Genomic DNA, 20,893 nt, shown 5'->3' on the forward strand with positions numbered 1-20,893 from the left:
GAATGTCAGGAGGAGTCCGTCCAGGTGCTGTGTCAGAAGAAGCGGGAGGAGTCGAGCCAGCCAGCCAACAGGGCGACAACCAGTGTTCTCAACACACAACGTGTCACCTCGAACTCAAAGAGAAGATGGAGCTGTCACATCTGCAAGGAAGGGCAGCACCGAATCGACAGATGCGACCAGTACTTGCAGATGCCTGTTGACGACAGATGGGTGGCAGTGAAACGTGCAGGAGCATGTTTTCAGTGTCTCGGCTCACACCACGTTCGAGACTGCTGGAGTGGCACATGCAGACACTGTCACCGGCCACACCATACCTCTCTGCATCGTCACCAAGCCCCAACTCCAGAGCCTGCACCTGCTCCTCTCGCCAGCTCTGTTCCCTACAGTCCTGCTGTACCACCTCCCGCGCCGGTACCTCCAACCGTTAGTACGCATCCATCAGTCTCTCAAAATCAACGGCCAGGACCTTCCACTTCCAGCCACGGCCAGCACTCCCATCCCAGCATGCGCTACGCAGCTCAGCGTACTACATCACAGTGTTACATTCAAACTGCGTTGGTGGTGGGCAGAGGACCACGTGGGCCTAAGATGCTGAGAGCCATTCTGGATGGTGGGTCCGACGCTTCTTACATCAGGAAGACCGTCGCCGAAGAGATGAGACTGGAAGTCGTCGGTTCCGATACCTTTGCCTGCGTCGGCTTCCAGGAGCGAGCGGAGGAGCCACGGTCCTACGATCGCGTCGCACTCGACCTACAAAATCGACACGGAGGTGAAGCGAGGAGATTCGAGCTGTGGTGTTGTGACCGCCTGTGCGCACCTCTACCACCGGCAGAGCGACCCGAAGGATTGGATGAGAACATCGAGCTAGCCGACGACTTCAGCGGTGGCCAGGTGGACATTCTTATAGGAACAGACCAGTACTACAAGGTCGTGCTGCGGGATTGCGTCGTTCTAGATGAATCCCTGAGAGCACTGGATACGATCTTCGGCTACGTGATCCACGGGAAGGGCACTTCAACAGGACAGTCCACTCGACATGTATACCACTGTCAACAAGTGGAACAGATGTGGGACCTCGATTCCATGGGTAAAACTCCGGACCCTGAGGCTCAAAAACTCCAACGAGAATCTGAGGGAAACTCGCAGGAAGAGTGCTACGGACCAGGATTAGAAGCTGAGATCCCGAGATCCGTCCATCCTCTTGGTGAAGACGTGGTCTTCCAAGTCTTCTGCGATGTAGCCAGCAAGACCTGTTGTGCCGTCGTACACGCTGCCCACGGTGGGGAGCCTCAGCTGGTGGCGACAGAAGCCAGACTGCCCCCTCTGACAACGGCCAGCAGTCAAAATCAGAGAATCGAGGAAGCAGAAGATCCGGTGAAGGAGTTGAAGAACAACAGCCCCTTCCAGGTCAAGAGTCAAGTACCCGACGTGCTCACAAAGGATGAAACGAGACCGTCACAGAGCTGTGCGAGTGCGGGGGCTGCCTCGACTCGCACAACTCGCACCAGAGGGCCATTCCTTCCGACGGACTGTTCCCATCGGAAACAAGCGATCAACATAACATCGTGGGTGCTGCGGCTCATCCATAGCCTGCGCCTTCGAAAGGAGCAGCGAGCTAACGGACCACCCAGACCCAAGAAGCAGCGCAACGCTTTGTATTGGTGCATCAAACTGGCTCAGCGGAGTGCGGAGGTTCTCCGACTCCCTAGTCCCAGTCTTCGTCCGAGTGTGGATGTTCTTCGACTTCTAAGTCACAGTTCCATCTGAGTGCGGAGGTTCTCCGACTCCAGCAAGCAATCCTACTATCCTGAGATTCGCAAGTAACTACTGTATTGTTGTGTCTTTCTCAGTCATCCATCACTCAAGTATCCTGCTTTCGTTCAACGTTTCCTGTGACAAACGCATCACAACTTACGTCATTTCCCGACGTCCCCTCAACTTGCAGTTTCCTGATTTGCCCAATGCCCAGAATCTTTCCATTAGCGAAAAGTCACTCATCGTCGCCACTTTGCCCATTTTCCTCAAAGCATCGAACGTTCCCAGATGTGTTACATTTTGCGTTTATTTACTCAATGTTTGTATCATTAGCAGGCCAACATGGAGACGATTATGCTTAGCGATGGCGGGGCCGGAGACTGGCTGGCGGACCGGACGGGACCGGACACAGTACACTGTACATGTCCGCGACACCCGATCTGCGCATGCTGCAGCCCGTTGCTCCGGACTGTCTCCGCGGGCGCCACTCGGCCGGATCCTGGCCTGTGCGCGCGTCGTCGCTGTGTGGACCAGCCTGGACTTTGAGCCGGGAGGCACTCGACGGCTGGCGTGTCATCATGGTGACATGCGACGGATACATGTGTTCAAGAAGAGAAGAAAAAAACCTTCGTTTTTTGGTGGGGAGTATGTGGAGTGTGGGCCCCGCGCGCAGTAAAACCGGCAGCTCTGGTGCGGCGGAGGCGTTCTCCCCTACCCTCCCCGTTGGGACCCGTCCGCGACCGTCCCGGCGTGATTTGGTGTGCCGCCGCGTGAGAAGTGTATTATATTTGTGTTGTTACTTGTTATTGATTGTTATTACGTCGCGTACCACGGGGCTGTGATGCTTGTGTGCCTTGTATCGCGTTGGTGGGCGCTCCGCCGGCCGCTGCCCGCGCTCGCTGTAGCGCCGGCCAATCGGAGGGCCGGGCCGGGCGGCTAGCCCCAGGCGCCGGCCGAACTGACCTGGGGTCGGGACTCGGAGCGGCAGTCAGTCGGCTCTCGATCTCTGCGCGGTACGTGCCCGTCCGGACACGTGCTCTCTGAGCTCGGGCGTCGCTCCGGCGATTTGAGGCCGTCCCAATAAGCTAATACTGGTGGTTCGCCCTTGTGGACGACCATTTTGATGCCAGTATTCCCCCTAAATCTAATACGTTTTGCATCTCTACGGAATATGGTTTCGGCCGTTCGGTCGAACCTGCTCGTAAAATTTCCTTAGCAATTTTCCCATAGTTATCCATTCGTAATCTGGCTTAGCTCCAGTTTAACTCCGGCCATAGCGCCGTTTCACATACAATCGCACACATCAGCGGGATGCGCTCATGTTCGACGGCTCGATGCGTCTGACTCGTTCTTGGATTCGTGTCTGTCTCTGCTGGCAAGTGTCTAACCAGCTCATGTCTTGTTCTTGATTTGTCTTGATTTTCGGCACGCATGAGTAAGACTTGTGCGGAGGTTCCTCCGACAAGGCTTTTGACAATACATTTAAGACGTGCCAAGAACAGCTTTGACCTGGCGGTCGCGGTGATCAGTCGGCTAGTCCATTCTCTCAAATGATACAGTCCACTTAAAGCTCTCCACACCCACTTCGACTGCACGTCCCCCGCCACAGTAGGGTACCAACTCGGGCCACTCTCTGTGGACAGCGGCAGGGCCGCTCCAAGTTTCGACGTGCAGGGCGACCTTTCAACATCAACACGGGGTAGCGGCCACGACACATGAATTTTTCAAAACTCAAACTTCGAATCGCCTGGACAAGTCGATTTTGTTTTGTGAAATCTCATTTTATGAGGATGCCACGTCACCCCTGGGCTTGGTGGTGTATACCCCGCCCGCTCCACCTACAAACCCCCTTATGATGAGTGATATGATGAGTGATGAGTGAGTGATAGTGCAGGGCTCGTCGGGCGCCGGCGGGGCGGGTTCCCTGTGGAGTCACTGTCGAGGTCTAACCGCATCCCTCCCTGGGCCGCGCCCGTCCCCGTCCCCGCCGAGTGTCGCGCGGCAGACACGAGCCGCTTCCTGCCTCCTCCTCCCGTCCCGGCCCGTCCGGAGGGGGGGGGGGGGTCTGACGGGCCGCACAAGGAAGCGGGCGGCCGATAACTCGACACGCTATGTCTCGTCCGTCGTCAGAGCGTCGATAGGGACAGGATCGACGGGGCACGAGCGGGACTGGGCGGGAGTGTCCCGCCTCACCGATTTCCGAGCACTCAGACCTATCAGCCCTCGACTTTGTCATTGGATCTTATCAGGTTTGAAACACGTGGCTGGAGGCGTTGCGTCACCGATATAGACCACGAGTTACACCACTGCACTGTGCAGTGTGCATAGAGCAAATATGCCCGAATTTCTAATGCAGGCTCGACAATGCCGCCGTGAACCGGAGGGTTCTAAACGATTTCCTTTGGAGGTGCGTTATTTTTACACGTATGTACAGTTTAATTTTAAATTCAGTGTGCTTTACTCGTTATAATCGCCGGTAACTTTGCGAAACTCAGTATAAGCGTAACTTTGGAAATACCCTCTTTTGCGTCTTTTGCGTCTATTCCCATGCTACGGCGCTATTAGATTTCCAAGACGAATTCAAATTCAGTTGTGATCGATATCGATATCGACTGCAGCTCATTTATTCGTTCGGAATGAATTTTCACACTTACCTAGAATTCCAAAGACTCGCTCGTCGCTACCGTTCCCATGTTTCGCCTGATGAGACCGTAGTAAATGCGGCATTCGCCCGCTACGTCGGCCAGTCTCGTATCGACCGTCGACCCGCTCAAAAACAGCGACTGAATTCCAGCCTGGCGGTCAGGGGGATCGTCGGCCGTCCACGGACAGGTGGGGGGGGGGGGCGACTGTCGACGCCGACTGTCGAGGCGTCGACAGCCGGCGGGCACGGACAGAGTTCTGCTCCTCCGGTGTATACGGCGGGATATTGGTCACACCGACGGTGTGGCAGTGGGTGCACCGGGCTTATGTTAGGCCTCGATGGGGCTTTTCACGAGCGCTTAGCGCGGATTTGACGAGTGCATGGAGGTTTGTAGGACTAGGTTGCTGGGGTGTATTTGAGCATTGTAATGTAGTCGCTACATGACAGTATGGATTCACGGTAACTATATACCTACTCCTGTTTATCGCCTGAGCGGTAGCCAATTTAAGCACCTACTATTTCATGCTTGGGAAATAGTTATAGTCGATTTATTACGTTATTTTTGCACTGAAATAACGAAAGTTACTCTGTCATCGTGACCAATTGTGAGTGAAGAATTATTGCCTTGCAGTGCGCTTTATTTACCATTGCGCATTTATCAATCCAAGGCACTAAGCGAGGTCCTGTCCTGGTCCAATGCCAACACTTGTTTTCCATCGCAGGGGTAGGAACGTGCTTTATTTTAATGACATTTTATTGATGTATTTGTTTTATTTTATTTTTTGTTTTGTTTTATCATTTTTTATGATTGATCGCTTTGATGTTTACAGAATAGCATTTCCTTCTTCTCGTTACCCTCGTCGTGCTTTTGAATGTTGATTCTTTATTCGACCATCTTTACCCTGACCAGTTTGATACTTACCTAATTAGACAGTCAGTGTCAATAGAAATGAGTCTTTTGTTTCTTTTCCTTCGTCGCGTAACCCTCGTCAGCCGTCGTCCGTTTGGATATAAATTATTTGCTCAACCATGTTCGTAGGGACCTGTTTGATCACAGCCCACTATACACAAATCACAATTGAACGGCATTGCAAATGGCCAAATGGGTATCGTGTTCGAGAGCCGCATATTTCTCATTTCAGAAAACAAATAGCTATCTCGAACCATTACGCTATTACATTGCGTACTATTACAATACGAGGCAAGTGCTTGAATTTGACGTGGAGTCGCTTGCTGGCTTTAGGCACTTGAAGTAATGTAGAAGTGTCGGCACTTCTGGTCGCGAATGTTATGCGCTGCTCACGTATGTGTAATGTTCTGTGTGTGTCGAGCAGCTGTTTGACTTTGAGCTGGAGTCGGCGCCGATCCTGGAGGTGCTGGTCGGCAAGACGGTGGAGCAGAGCCTGCTGGAGGTGATGGAGGAGGAGGAGCTGGAGACGCTCAAGGAGCACCAGCGCCGCTTCGAGGAGCGGCGCCAGGCAGAGCTGGCCGAACAGCAGCGGCTGGCCGAGCGCGAGCGACGCCATGTCGAGGAAAAGGTCAGTGGCCAGCGGTTGTCTGGCTGGCTGTCTGGGTGGCTGGCTGTCTGTCCGTCAATTAACTGGTGTGGAGGACTCGGGGAGAAGTACTTACATACACTGGTACACTATTAACACTGATTCCGGATGCGAAAAGTGTTTCTGCTTCGATTAATTGGCCGTGTGTACAAAGCGGATTATTCAGCAGACGTATGTGAATTTTTTTCTTGTTCTGGCGTTGCTTAATATTTTTTAGTTTAAAGCGTTAAGAACATCTGATAAATAAAGATTGTAAACTTAACTTTTTAAAAGAAAGAACTGCATTCATCAGACAGATGGCATTCATTTGCTTCAATTGTAAAATTTCAATAATCGCTCTGGTCATCACGCTCGACTCTGAAGGGTAACGGCTTCTGAGCTGGCTCGGTCGGTCGTGATTTTCGATAACTGGCGGCCAGGTATCGACTGGCCCCTGCCCGGGATCGGGCCGACCGTTACCCGACCGTGATAGGCCCGGTTATAGCTGCGGTCTCTGACTAATTCAGCCGACTCGATCGGCGGCGCACGCTGGCACCGACAATAGAGTCCCGGCCGGGCCCGCCGTGACCTTCTGGAATGTCGGAGCGGTCAGCGGCCGGTATATCGGGAACGGCTGACGGGCGTGGCCGGCCGGCCAGCCGATCAGCCTAGCCGCGTACCGGCCCGGCCGGCCTCGGTCTTCGAGCTCGTTACGCTAATGCCTGGCCTGCTCGTTAAGGACGTCTTTTGGGGAGATGCCGTCTTTTGCTTTGCCGGCTGCAAGGAATAATTATTGGTATGGTTCGAGTGGTTTCCAGTGGCTTACATACTCCGATGAAAAACTAAATGATGTTCCTAGAGTTCTCGGTAAATGAAATGTTGATCAATGTTGACGAATACTTCAGTAGGTACGCGTTCACCAGTCTTCGTGGCTAATACGCAAGTCTGCCGAATGATGTTTTTAATTGTTGAACGCAGACCATCCAGTACTCCTTTGCATAAACCCATTCAGACACGCGCTAAAAGGATAGCGTGGCCCGTGTAGTCAATTTCAAGGATAAGCAAGTGTAAGATGTGAGGCATTCGTACATAATAGATGAGACTTGAATGTCTTAGCGTGATCGCCTGACGGGCATCACTCGGCTTAGGGCCGGCGGCCGTTCTGTCAACACGGGGCTCACAGGCCGCAAAGGAATGACACGTCACCGTTATGCTGCCCCATGAAATCTGGCACTACATGTTTGATATCCGGAGAGAGACATTTTGTGTGCGTCGTACTGAATGTAGCGTGACCGGAGCATACTGTTCAAACAGTGGTTCGAAACGTTGTTCCCCTTCGCCGCTAGCGAGCGTCCCGGCCGAAGTAGCATTCTTATGTCGTGGATTGTCGTTCCCGTGTCTCAAAATACCTCACTAGGTACTGCTGGATGGCTGGACCGGAGGATCACCCACCCACGCGCTCTTTGCAGGAATACCTCTACGGTGGCATTTGCCAGCTATGTATGTCTGCTGACTGTTATATAAGGCGTTCAGTGTTTCCCATGCCGTGTGGCAGGATGGCTGGTAATGCCGTGTAGGTCTGGTTGGCGGGGTGGCTGCTAATCCCTTGTGGACCGTGTGGCTCGTCGCGGTTCCACCGCCTGCCGCCGGTACTGTCGGTAACGGTACGCCGCGCGCCGGCAGGAGCGGCGGATGTCGCAGCGCCGCTCGGCCCTGGAGCAGGAGACGGAGACGGAGGCCAAGGTGGCCGCCTCGGCGCTGGCGCAGAGCTACCTGGCCGACATGGTGCCGGCCGTGTTCAGCAACCTGCGCCAGAAGGGCTTCTTCTTCAACGGCGTCGAGCGCGACATAGAGATGACCTTTATGCCGTGGCTGCGGGACGCCGTCGAACAGGAGCTGGACAAGGTGCTCACCGGACGCGAGGTGCTCGACGGTGAGTGCGGGAGGCTCGGACCGGCGGCTCAGCGGCTCAGCGGCTCAGGCCGGATCGCCGGCCGGCCGGGGGGGGAGGGGGGATTAGTTCGGAGGGAGCCGGGATCGCGTGGACTTAATATCTATTGATAGGTCTTCAGACTTACGTGCTGGTCAGATAATGACCCTAAATTTGCAGTGACATTTTTCGGTATCTCGTGGTCATGTATTTTACAACAATTATGAAGGATACCTAACAAATTATAAGAGGAAGGGTATTTGAAATCCAGCTGCCTTATGACGCTATGCCTCCCTAGCAGCGCTAGCTGTCGTGCGGCCCTGCCGGCTGGGCTGACCGTGCCGTTCCCGTCCACCGCCGGCCGCAGAGCTGATTCTGGACGCGGTGCGCAAGCGGCGCGAGGAGCTGGAGCAGCGTCCGTCGCTGAGCGCGCGCCTGCCGCCGGCGCCGCTGGCCGAGCCGGCCGCCGAGCCGAGCGCGGCCGCCGCCGACGGCGACGGCCCGGTGTCGGCAGCGGCGTCGGCGGCGGGCGGCCCGGCCGGAGACGAGGCCGAGGACGACTCGGAGGAGGAGGAGGCCGACGACTCGGGAGAGGAGGAGGCCGCCGCCGACGAGGGCTCCGACGACGACGACGCCGGCAAGGGCGCCGAGGAGGGCGCGCCCGACGATGACGAGCCCTAGACCGGCCGCCGACACACACACGGTACGTGACCTCAAATATACACATATACAGGTCCGCTCAGACTACTGGCCTACAGTGGCGGCCCTAGATCGGCCGCCGACACACACACACGGTACGTGCTTTCGTTTACCTACAGATCCGTTGAGATTACTAGACACGGTAGGCCCATGTGCAAGTCCCACTTCCTATAGGTCCGGCGACACTTGGGACCACATCATTTGCAGTCGTATGCTACTGATCTTCCCGACTTAGTTTCTATAGCTTATCGGCCTGACATGAGCCGTTGCGCATTTAGCTTCGTCGATTTTTTTTTATTGGTTCGGACTTGCGTTCGTTATGTTCAGCTAGTTGAACACCAATAATAATGGGTTTGAGGTTTGCTTCGGGCAATGCTGCTGGTGGCATTTCCAATCTGTGTTCATGGACTGCCTGACCAGTATGTGCAATGTGCATGCAACAGTTTGCACTATGTAATTGTGTCTTAGTTTGGCTTGTAGTGATGACAGCACAATTCAGGATACCCAATGGCTGCTAGCAGTAACCGAACCAGTCCGGTTAGCGTAGTGTGTCCTAACGTCAGTCGCAGTATTGTAAATTGTCCCGCTACATATTTGGGTACCCGCCGGGCGGCGCATTCTGCCTCTCCCGTCGACCGCGACCGTCTCTCGGCCGCTATGCCTATCTGTCCTGTCGATCTCTGGCGTGTTCGGACGGGGCGCGCTGATTGGTCGGGAGGCGGAGCGGGGCCCGCGGCGGCGACCAACCAGCGGCCGCCCTGCTCTCAGGAGCAGCGCGCCGCTCCGGTCCGGTCCCGTGCGCTCGGGTCGCGGCCGTCCCTGCCGTCACTAACCGCCGCGCCGTCCTATGAGCCTCAATCTGCTCGCTGAGCTGACCTTAGATCACAGACCGTCTCAGTGCTGGTCGAACGACCCCCATCTCCGATACTGCTCGGTCTGGTAGCTGAGCTGACCTGAAGTCACAGATGAGCATCAGAGCCGATTGACCTGGAATACCGGTACCTACTGCTCAGGCCCTCGGGGCTTGGTTGGCTACAGATCAGGACTGCCTATCTGTTTAGAAGGGTTCGATGCTCATAGTTCAGAAACAAAATAGAGAACTGATAGCAGTGAGTTGCGGGGTAACAAATGCGTTAAAAAGATAAATAATAACAATAATGAACAAAAAGAGAGGGTAATTAATGATTTTTAACAGCGCGCCCTCGTTTCGACCAGTTGTAAGTACCTGCTTGGTCATTTGTTACCAATATCAAAACGGTGTTTTTTATTCAATAATTTGGTGCAGTCATAGAAATAGACTCCCGACATGCCTATTGCCTACCTATACGACATACAGGGTGTCCCATAAGTTCGTTCTCACCTAAATTTTACGTTTTTAGGCTCTCTTGCTTAAAGGCACGCTGAAATTGGTTCGTTACTGGGCTTACGTGGTTGCCACGGCTGGTAGAAATATGCTCCACAGTAACTAATTTCTGTAGACAAAATAGTTTTTGCTAGAGAGCCCGTTTCCTACACAGACGGCTAACGCCGCAACATAGAGGTCTCCAATACGGGTACGTCTCGGTATTTAGTCAGCACGTGACCATTCTCGACGATTGTGGATGATTGAGGCCTACCAGTCTGTAGACAATGTCCATCGCTAACTGGACGCACAGTCAGCAAGTGACACCGATGATTTGTCGAGAGTCAATCATTGCAAGTTTATCCTCTTTTTTTTTGTCAGCCCTCAGGAGTGGGCCATGTGGCCAAAACTGTGTGGCGCCAAAGTGGCCATCAAAAAGGTCAAAGGGTTAGAAAGTTGGTAAGCAGACTTTTCAGGATGGATTACCAGCTGTCTAAGAGTGTTCTTTCGGGGTACATGACTCAAGGTGACTTAACCCTATTCCTGGCGGGGGGGGGCCTCAGGAGCCCCCCCCCCCCTGAGGTTTTTTGGTTATTTCTCCCAAACGCGTTGAGCTAGGAAGCTCAAATTTTCTGACTTTTCCTAAAAGGCTTCTACGCAACATGTCTGAAAATTTTGAGTTGACCTGACCTCAGGTCAGGTCACCAGAGGCGGTTTGGTGACCCTACCTCAGAAAAGTTTGCAATCACGCCAGAGCTAGAGTTTTTGACCGATCAATTTCTTCCCTTCAGGCTTTAGTTAGGGTACCAGTATGTGCAATTTGTATATCTCGGAATTTTGATATCGGTGACCTAAGGTCAGGTCAGTTTCGTGACCTCCCCATTATAAGTCAATGGGGGAAAAATCAACTCCCTGTTTTTACCACTAAAATGGGTCGGAATGGCCCCATATACCATACATGACTTCATATACGATCAACCTTCACTACCTTGAGGTCTGTTTTGCTGTTGGGCAGCTGTGAGGTCATGTGACGTCATCAAAGGTCACCAAAGGTTTTTGGCCAATAACTCCGTACAGGAACAAGATACAGACGCGTGGATGGTCTCATTGTGTTCAGCTCGTCAAGACGCATCGAATGATATACATGATGACCTCGAGGTCACGTGACCTGAGGTCAACCTTTGACCTTGACCTTGCGAGGTCAACATATATATCATTCGATGCGAATTGACGAGAGGATCACGATGATGCCCTTAGTTTGTTCCTATCTTGACTAATTCGAAAGTTATTCGAGAAAAACTCTCTCCATATCTAGCGCCGCCATTTTGACTTTTTCGACCCCTGTGACGTCATCTTTGACCTGACCTGAAAATGACCTTTGCAAAAATTGTAGATCTTGACCGTGCGTATCCGATGCCGTTTACCGTTTGTCGCTATCTTGCTTCGTTCTCGAGATCTCAGGGGGGGGGGCCGAATCGGCCCCCCCCCCCGCCAGTTTCTTGTCCCGGCGGAGCCCGCCAGGAATAGGGTTAAGCTTTGCTTACCGGAGGGCTCGAAACAGTCAAAAACGTCTTAGAATGGCCAAACATGAGTTTCGTTATGCCTGAGGCTAAAAAAAAAACTAAAGGGTTGAGGACATCAACCAGGTCATCTGGACTAACTAGTCCACGTTCGAGATGAAACACCTGTCCAAACCCGAAAACAACCCCATGAGGGCGAAGGAGGAGGCCTCCGTTTCGTCCCGTTATGTTCCCATGCGAAAGGCCAAGGTCACGGTATTGTGGAGTTATAGGCGTCTAGACGCTGACCAGGTTGCGATTGGTGTCCCAGAAACAGCTTTGGGAAGCATAATGCTTTTCCAAGAACATCTAGGAGGAGTTTCAACCCTCAAGCTGAACTCGAACCGCGAGTATGAACACATTTATAGAGGAGAAAATGGCATCTGAGAGGTCGTAGGCCCATCTTCAGGCAAGACAGTGCATCAGTGCACAGGTCAAGCAAAGCTTAAAAGCGGTGCAAGGAGACTGTGGAAGGCGTTTGTGGCAAGACGACATGCCAGGCACCTCATCGGATCAAAATTTCATAAAAATTTGTTGGTTATGCTGAAAATTAGGCTCGTCGAAGCGTAGCGCTGTTCTAGCCTGGAGGAGCTCACAACGCATGTCAAGTCAGTCTGGATTAACTTTAAGCCTGCTATGCAGCCAAACATGCCGGTTGGCATGCCGCAGCATGTGTTCATGTGTTTGCCTATTAAATGGGGAGCACATTGAGGGAACACAAATATATCAAGACGCAATGTACTCTGTTTCACATGCAAATATAATGTGAGAACGAACTTATGGGACACCCTGTATAGGTAACGGTGGTAGTAGGTATATCTGCAGAACAAAAGCATGTCCCTTTGAAATTTGAATACTCCATGCTGCCGCTTATTTTGTTGTTCCGCACCATTCGTTACTCAGTCGTTTGTTTACCGTCGTGCATGTTTCATGGTTCCCTGCTACAATTGCACTAGCAGCGCCTATACTAACACCTCACGGCGACAGGGTTGTACTGTACCTATATCTAAAAAGTATGTCCCCTGGTTTGGCTATCCCACAGGAGGCGAATCGGTAACTTGGCTGAATCCCAGTTGCGGCAGCCGGCCGCCAGGGTCGCTGCCGCGCGAGCGGCCTTGACCGCTCGCATGTCATTGGCAGTTTGGTCCCTCCCCATCTATACCGAGGTGGGGAGGGGAGAAGAGGGGAAGAGAGGGGAGGGAGCGGCATCCGCTCGGCACTGGGCGATACCTGGCTGACCCCGCGCTCCCTTGCTGACCTTTGTCCTGCCCTCAGGCGAAGACCGACTTCCTGGCCTGTAGCGGCCCAGCGGAAAACCGAGCTCGCGGGGCGCGACTCCATTGGCCCAATCTTATAAATGGAATGCTGTCGTATTCACCGCATTAGATAATATTAATAGTGATACCAGCAGTGGATGTGGTAAAATACAGTCCAAAACAAACGAAAGCACACGATTCGTGCATAATGTGCCCTCCCATTCAAATCAGCCCGCCCACTTCGATAAATGGTGTAGTTTCTTAGGGCGTAAAAGATGCAAAACACTACCGATTTTTTTTTTTTTTTAGCTCGGCCACTGGGACCGACAATATAGGGGAAGGTGGGGTAAGACGGACCAGCTAAGGTTTGAGGCCGCATATCTTGCTACACTGCTCTCGTAATTCATATTATTTATAGTCTTCGGAATGCTCAATCCTTCCTCTGTTGATATGTGTAAAGACTAAATTTCAAATTAAAGACATCTAGGTGGTGGATGCTCTTAAAGAGGGACATGTCAAAAACTCAGACAAGAAAAAACGTGGGGTAAGACGGACCACCCAGCAGTGCCTGCTATCCGTTCATGTGTGTTACACTTCTGCTCTGTACTCTTGTAAGAAAAAGTAACCAGAATGGTAAAATAACAAAATGAGCCTTTATTCTTTACTCATGTGTGATGGAAGTGCAGCTAAAAGCTGGGAACATGTGTGTTGATTGTCGTTTGGCATGAATGCATGCTAACTGAGCACTTGCATGCATGGCTCACATGCAACAAAGACTCCTTCCTGAAAAATTAGCTTACTTAAACTTGTGTCAATGTTTTGGAAAAGAACTTTCCATATGCAGGGTGCAATGGACCACCACAGGGTAAGATGGACCACAGTGGTCCGTCTTGCCCCAAATCTAAATTCTGTCATTATCATGACGTATATGTCAAATAGCCCAACATTGCAAAACCTTGCCTTTCCTAAAGTGTGACTATAACTAAGTTTATAACTTTGTTCTTCACAGTAAAGTGCAAAATAGAAACTAATCATGCAAGAAAGGCGCCGTAATTGAATCACCCGTAGACCTCTTATATTAGATCGGTTTGACGAAAAACAACATTTTTCTCAATAACTCAAAAGTTATGCATCCTAGCAGCATGAGCTCAAGGTGGCCATTGTTACGAAGGAAAACAAACATAGTGAGTGCATAAAGTAGTAGATACCAGCAGCGGTTCAGCCGGGAGGGCTGGTGATCCGTCTTGCCCCGCTGGGCCGTCTTACCCCACCTTCCCCTACAATTGACTGAAATGCATGAAAACCATTTTGCATTTAGGTAATAGCCGTTTTCTGCACCCAAACTTTAGCCAGTGACGCCCTGTCCATTCTAAAACGTTTATAAGATTGGTCCCAGCACCCGATTTTATATGAGGAAGTCGTTTAAAAAGCAGCTTATTTCTAACGAATTCATTATTATGGCCACTTTTACAGGACGTCTATAGAGCTTTGACTTTTACATCTTCCTCGTTCAGGAGCAACGTTTTAAAGGTAGTGTGCCAGCTTTCTTGGACCGTATGGAGTTAATAGCCCAGATAAGGAGAACCGGATTTTTAGAACTTATCCATACCTTCAAAACTCATGGAAACGTCTTAAATTCTTCAAATTTTGAGTACCCCAGTGCGAAATTCGCCCCGACGGGTTGTCGGTCGTACCCCAACCACATTTCACACCACTATGAACAATAAATGCACACACTGAAATCGCTATTACCGATATGCTCATCCAATCAAGTTTCGATAAACCCGTTCATCATCATCTCCTGCGGTTTCGAACACGCCTGTTAGGTGGCTTCTGATGCTCGTCGAGGTCGGAATTTCCAAATACGCGTGGTGCGTCGGGCCGCGCGCTCTGACTTCGGCCAAGAAAAATGTGTCAGCTGATCATTGTCATTTCTGCCACTTGCGTGTGGTGAAATGGGGTCATAACTTATAAGACGGCTTTTTCATATCAATTATTTTACATAAAATCATATTTCAAACCATAAATAATGTTCGACAGCCAAATAAAAGAAACAATACCAATACGGGCTTACAGTAAGGCTCGACATTGTGTTGTCTACGATTAGACAGCTGATAACTCATTCCCGTACGTCGTATGGTCGTAACACTATAATGACCTTTGCTTATTGTCACAAGTGCGCCGCATTCGCGATTGTTGCCCGACGCCTGTTTGCAGGTGAGCCCACTACAGTTGTTATACATATCTAAAAACCGAAAAACTTTTAGGCGAAAAAGGCACTATTCCAGGCCCATTTTTGATTTTTTTGCGATATTAGGTGTTATGTTCGTGATTCACGGTTCGAGTGAGAGAGAGCTTAAGAGAAACGCGATTTATTTACTGCCGGTGCGAATGGGCCGAGAGAGTCCTCCAAAACTAAACAAGTATGGCCAGCGCCACGCCTAGTCGCCCGCGCCAGTCATGCCGCTTGGCGCGCACGATCAGCTGAGCGTCGGCAGGGGCGCTCCCAGGCACACAGAGGTGGGGCCGCAGAGGCGGTCCAAGTACACACCCCCTATACCCGAACACAACATCCCCCCTCGAGACAACAGTCGTCAAAAACACACAAAAACACAACAATGCACGACGTTGTCTCACAGTCACTCCGCATACGAGGTCGCACCCCATTGAACTCGGAGCCGACCAGGAGCGCGGCGCTGCCGTCGAGAACGACGCGGGAGAGCGGCGGCGGCCGTCTCCACCTGGGGTGACCGCACCGGCGACGAGCGGCACACGGCCGGCGCACTAGCGGCGGGTCGGACCGCCCTCTCGGCGGCGACCGCGGTGCGCGCTGGCGGCGGCGGCGGCGGCGGCGGCTGAGGCGCACCCGCAGCGGGCGGGCGCGGGGCGGACGGAGCCACAGGCGGGGTGGGTTCCGTCAGAAGCGGCCGGTATGGGCGCAGGTAGCGGCGGTTACGCCACAGGACCTTGCCACTGGCCGTCTTGACGAGGTACGTGCGCCGCTGACCGACGCCCACGATCACTCCGATCCGGTTCCATCGGCCGGTGGCGGGGTCTTGAAGGTCGACCCGACTGCCGATCTTGAGCGGTGACAGCCGGCGCGTGCTCTTGTTGTAGCACCTGACGGCCTGCTCCTGGAGCTCGGCAGCCTTTTCCTCGCAGACATCGGCCGCCCGCTGCCACTCAGGAGCGAAGGCGCGGTGGTGCGTGGGAACACCAGAGCGAAGCGGGTGACCAAACAGCACCTGTGCCGGCGACCGCCCGTCTGCTCGGGGCGTGTTACGGAGTTCGAGCAGACTTCGGTCCAGTTGGTCCTGGTCGAGCCGGCCCGATGAGGACGCAGCCAGCACCAGCTTCTTCGCTGTCTTCACGCAGGCCTCCGCGTGCCCGTTAGCGCGTGGGTAGTGCGGTGACGACATCTCATGTCGTACGTCCCAGCGCTGGAGGAACCGGCGGAGCGTGCCTGATGCAAACTGGGGTCCGCCGTCTGACCGGAACACGGTCGGGACGCCCGTCTGCGAGAACATCAGTCGGAGCTGCCGCGTCAGATGGTCTGCCGAGGCCGTGCGGGGACACACTGTGACATACGGCCACCCGGACAGCCGGTCCACGTACACCAGGTACGTGTGTCCTCCAGCGGAGAAGTAGTCGGCCGAGACCGACTCGAAGACGCGTGTCGGTGCGCCGTCCTCCTGCCACATCGGCTCCCGGGCGTGGCTGGGCAGGCGCTGACGGCACTGAGCGCAGGCGGCGACAGTGTCAGCAATCTGCTTGTCGATGCCCGGCCAGTACACACTGAGCCGAGCACGGCGCTTGGTCCTATCAACGCCCTGGTGTGACTCGTGGAGTTTCTCCAGCACACCGCGTCGGAGGGCGGACGGGATGACCAGTCGAGCGCCGTAGACCACCAGTCCGTCGTCGATGGCCAGCTGATGGCGCACGCCCCAGTACGCTCGTACTGCAGGGGGCGTCTCGTGCCGGTTCTCTGGGAATCCGGCCAGGATCAGCTCGCTGAGAGTCTGGTACTCGGTGTCGCGCTCCGCGGCGGCGCGGACTCTCTCCAGTGTGGAGTCGACCAGCGGAGCCAGCTGGGCGCCCTCCTCCGATCGGGTGGAGGCCTGCAGCGCGGCAATGACGCTGGCGTGCAGCGGGTCGTCCTCGGTGTCCACCGCTCCGTCGTCATCAGCGGCGGGGTCGCTGGTGGGCGCTCGCGAGAGCGCGTCTGGGATCACGTGACTCGATCCCTTCTGCCAGCTGGTGGTGAAGCTGTAGGCCAACAACTTCTCTCTCATCCGCTGCAGACGCGGGTTGTCGATCGAGTTGAGCTGCTTGTAGTTTAGGATGGTCACCAGCGGTCGGTGGTCGACCACCAGGTCGAAGTGGGGCATGCCAGCCAGGTAGACATGGCACTTCTTGCAGGCCCAGAGTACAGCAGCCAGCTCCAGCTCGATTACAGCATATCGGCTCTCGGTATCGGTCAGGAACCGTGAACCATACTGGACCACACGCCAGTCCTCGCCGTGCCTCTGGAGCAGTGCAAAACCCAGTCCTCGGGTTTTAGCAGCGTCCGTCTGTAGCACGGTCGGCAGCTGGGGGTCGAAGAATGCCATCACCGGCGGTGACGACAGCACAATCTTGGTGTGCAGAAACGCTGCCTCGTGCTGCTCAGTCCAGCGCCAGACCCGGCGCGACTTGAGGAGGTCTCTGAAGGCCTGAGTCGAGTCAGCCAGCTCCGGTGTGAGGCCGCTCAGCTGATTTACCAGACCCATGAAGGACCGCAGGTCGGTGACGTTCTCCGGTCTCGGGAAATCAGCGATGGCGCGCGCCTTTTCATTGTCGGTGGTGTAGCCGGCCGGGGTGATCTTGTAGCCGCAGAAGTTGACCTCATTCTGGGCGAACTTGAACTTCAGCGGGTTCAGCGTGATTCCTCGGTCGTCACAGCGCCGGAGGATGTCGATCACCTGCTGCAGGTGCTGCCGGTACGTCTGTGCCACGGCCAGGATGTCGTCGACAATCTTGACACAGTTTGGGATGTCGCCGAGCGCGGCATCGCCGCGCCGGTTGTACTCGTCTCCAGACGCACTGCATCCCATCGGACAGCGGACGAACTTGAACCTGCCCCACGGCGTGATGAAGCAGGTGAGGTCCTGACTTGACTCAGCGAGCGGCACCTGGAAGTAGCCCATCTTGGCGTCCAGAGTCGACATCCACCGGTGCCCGGCGGGCAGACTCGTCACGGCATCGTGAGGAGACCGGCAGGGGTACGTGGGTCGATTCACGTACCGGTTGAGTCCCGTCAGGTCCACGCAGAGTCGAAACCCGGACGGGTTCTTCGGCACGCACGAAATGGGATGGCACCATTCCGTCGGGTAGTCCACAGGGACGATGACGCCGCGGTCCAGCAGGTCGTCCAGCTGCGCCTTTACCTCGGCACGCCAGGCGAAGGGGATCGGTCTCGCAGCGGTGACCGACGTCGGACACGCGTCGGGCCGGAGTTCGATCGTCATCAGACCGCCGTCCATGACTCGAAGAGTCGAATCTTGCCCGAACACACGCGGGAAACACTCCACCAGAGCGGCTGCATGAGCTGCACGGACCGCCTCCGGTGGGTCTGAGTCGCTGTCCCAGGCCGGCAGCGGACCGCTGAGGCCGGCGGCCGGCCCGGGTCCATCGGCCGGCGGCGCCGGCGCGCCCGTCTCGGTCCCGGTGGCCGGACAGGGCCTGTCACGCGGCTCCTCATACGGGGCCGAGCGGCCGCTGGCGCTACGAGCGGAGCCGGCAGCGGCCGGCGGTGCAGACGGTGTGACGTCATTAGAGGGTGTGACGTCACCAGCGGATGTGACGTCAACAGAGACCGTGACGTCATCAGCAGGGCGCGGTGCGTCCTCGACGGACCGGATCTGTGCCGGAAAATCCCTCGGCAGAATCCCCAGCGCCACACAGTCGAACCAGCTGAGTAGCAGGCCAGTCAGCTCCCTGATGACGAACACGGCAGCGGTGGTCGATCGGTCGCCCAGCTCCAGAGTAGCCCGGAACGACCCGACACAGGTGAGCGGCTGTTTCCCTACTGCTGAAAATGGCTGGCCGATGCAGGGCTCCAACTGCGCTGGTTCCACGCAGATGGAAGACAGGCTGTCTTCGCCGATGACTGTCGCCTCGGCGCCGGAGTCGGCCCGGGCCGGCACGGTGAACACACCAGCCGGCGTAGACAGTCGGACAGTCACAGTGGGAGTCGGCCGCGTCGAGATGCCGTTCACGTAGACGTCTCTGATGACACGGCAGATGCGCGGCTCTGACGGCTGCCCCACCGCGGGCCGCGCGCGCTCCGGTGCTGCGCGCTCGGCGGGGGCAGCGGCGCTCTCGCGCGCCACCTGGGCGCACACCACTGCAAAGTGGCCGCGCTGGCCACACGAGTTGCAGATGGCGCTAGTAGCGCGGCACGCCGCCGGGTCTGCGTGGGCGGCCCGCCCGCAGCGGCAGCAGCGCGCGCCGGCCGCGCCCGCGGAGCGCCCGCCAGGTTGGGCCGCGGGGCGCGCCTGGGGGCGGCGCACGCCGGCCGTACCCGCGGAACGCCCGCCGGGTTGGGCCGCGGGGCGCGCATCGCGCGACCTTGAACGGCGGTATGCCGACAGACGGCTCACTGACGCCGTCGGTGAGCGGAGGTCGGAGCAGGTAGCCCGGGCGTTCTCTGACGCACGGCAGATGTCCACCGTCTTCTTGAGGTCCAGCCCCGGATCCTCCAACAGACGCTTCACCGTCTCCTCGTCCCGCAGGCCACACACAATCTTGTCACGCAGGCGTGAGTCGTAACAGTGTGTGCAAAAGTCGCAAAATGCCGCGAGCTCCTTCACTTCGCACAGAAACTCCTCAAAATTCTCGCCCTGCTCCTGGACACGGGCGTAGAACGCACGGCGGTCGACCAGGACACTGCGCTGCTTACGGAGATGACTCTCCATGGCGTCTACCACCGCGGAGAGGGGAGAGTCGTCCGCTATCGTCAGTCCATAGCGCAGCACCCGGTGCCAATCTTCGTCGAGAAGACTGAGAAGGGCAGCTCTCTGGGCAGTGACGGGCAGCGCGGACGCGCCGGTCAGAAGCATGTACCCGTCCAGCTTCTCCCTCCATACAGCGAAGTCGCGCAGGGATGTGGAGGACGACAGATGAGGCGCCGGCGTTGCAGCAGCAGGCAGGCGCACGGGCGGGGCGGCAGCCGACGTCCGGGCGGCTGTCGCCGCCGAGGCATCGTCGGCAGCGACGGTAGCGGGTGGCTGTCGGTCGGCGACCAGTCGCTCCACCATCTGAGTGAGCCGCTCCTCGCGCTGCGCTGAGTCTCGCTCCCGCTGCGCCGACAGCTCCGCCTGCTGCAGGAGCAGCTGCGTCAGTTTCTCAATGTCACTCATCGTCACAGATCACGGCGCGCTATACACTAATTACTGATACACTGATACACCGATCACTGCGCGCACGCACGGAACCATCTACTGACCGCGCCATGTTATGTTCGTGATTCACGGTTCGAGTGAGAGAGAGCTTAAGAGAAACGCGATTTATTTACTGCCGGTGCGAATGGGCCGAGAGAGTCCTCCAAAACTAAACAAGTATGGCCAGCGCCACGCCTAGTCGCCCGCGCCAGTCATGCCGCTTGGCGCGCACGATCAGCTGAGCGTCGGCAGGGGCGCTCCCAGGCACACAGAGGTGGGGCCGCAGAGGCGGTCCAAGTACACACCCCCTATACCCGAACACAACATTAGGTAAAAACAGAAGCTTCTTATCCTAGGAAAAATAAAATGGGAAATCTTTCAAAGGTGGCACACTACCTTTAACCCTCACCGGACCTTCAGGTTTTCTGAATACCGAGGGGGCGTTGGGGATTGGAAGTGAGGAAACAACCCCCTTCGCCGAATCGCCCCTAATTGAGCTAGAGCCTCACGAAAGAAACGATCGTGTGCGTCGTTACGAAATGCAGCGATTAGTCTCCAATTTAAGGACCAGGGTCAGCCGATGACTTCGGAGGTCAGGTCAAGTGGCCCAAGGCACAGGTTCGGTTTTTTGGTAAATAACTCCGCTAAAAATGATCGCAGATCCGCGATTTTAGCAGCATCGTGTTTGTCTAGCTCAGGCGTGTCGAATGGTATACTTTTTCTTCGGGTGAGATCAACTTAACACTCGCCCG

The 20,893-nt window shown here is 55.2% G+C and overlaps 2 protein-coding genes across 3 annotated transcripts in view; one reads left to right on the forward strand and one right to left on the reverse strand.

The window, feature by feature from the left end:
- Positions 1 to 20,893, forward strand: part of LOC122383821 (radial spoke head protein 3 homolog B-like) — an 82,405-nt gene that overhangs the window by 56,211 nt on the left and 5,301 nt on the right. For both annotated transcript variants that reach the window (XM_043370604.1, XM_043370603.1), the window contains 4 exons: positions 5,734 to 5,937; positions 7,618 to 7,867; positions 8,232 to 8,518; positions 8,549 to 8,567. In XM_043370604.1, the coding sequence (XP_043226539.1) occupies positions 5,734 to 5,937; positions 7,618 to 7,867; positions 8,232 to 8,518; positions 8,549 to 8,567 (760 nt within the window). The remainder of the gene's footprint in view (positions 1 to 5,733; positions 5,938 to 7,617; positions 7,868 to 8,231; positions 8,519 to 8,548; positions 8,568 to 20,893) is intronic.
- LOC122383822 lies at positions 15,214 to 20,462 on the reverse strand. Its single transcript, XM_043370605.1, has 2 exons — positions 19,337 to 20,462; positions 15,214 to 15,288 (listed from the first exon to the last, which is right to left on the reverse strand). The coding sequence occupies exons 1-2, from the start codon at positions 20,118 to 20,120 to the stop codon at positions 15,275 to 15,277; spliced, it is 798 nt and encodes a 265-aa protein (XP_043226540.1). The 5' UTR covers positions 20,121 to 20,462; the 3' UTR covers positions 15,214 to 15,274.

Source organism: Amphibalanus amphitrite, unplaced genomic scaffold (assembly GCF_019059575.1).
Source record: "Amphibalanus amphitrite isolate SeventyFive unplaced genomic scaffold, NRLGWU_Aamphi_draft 000174F_arrow, whole genome shotgun sequence".
Classification (NCBI taxonomy): Eukaryota; Metazoa; Arthropoda; class Thecostraca; order Balanomorpha; family Balanidae; genus Amphibalanus; species Amphibalanus amphitrite.

Bases quoted from the DNA above. Each gene is read 5' to 3' on its own strand.
- LOC122383822 (XM_043370605.1), bottom strand. From the start codon at position 20,120: ATGAGTGACATTGAGAAACTGACGCAGCTGCTCCTGCAGCAGGCGGAG.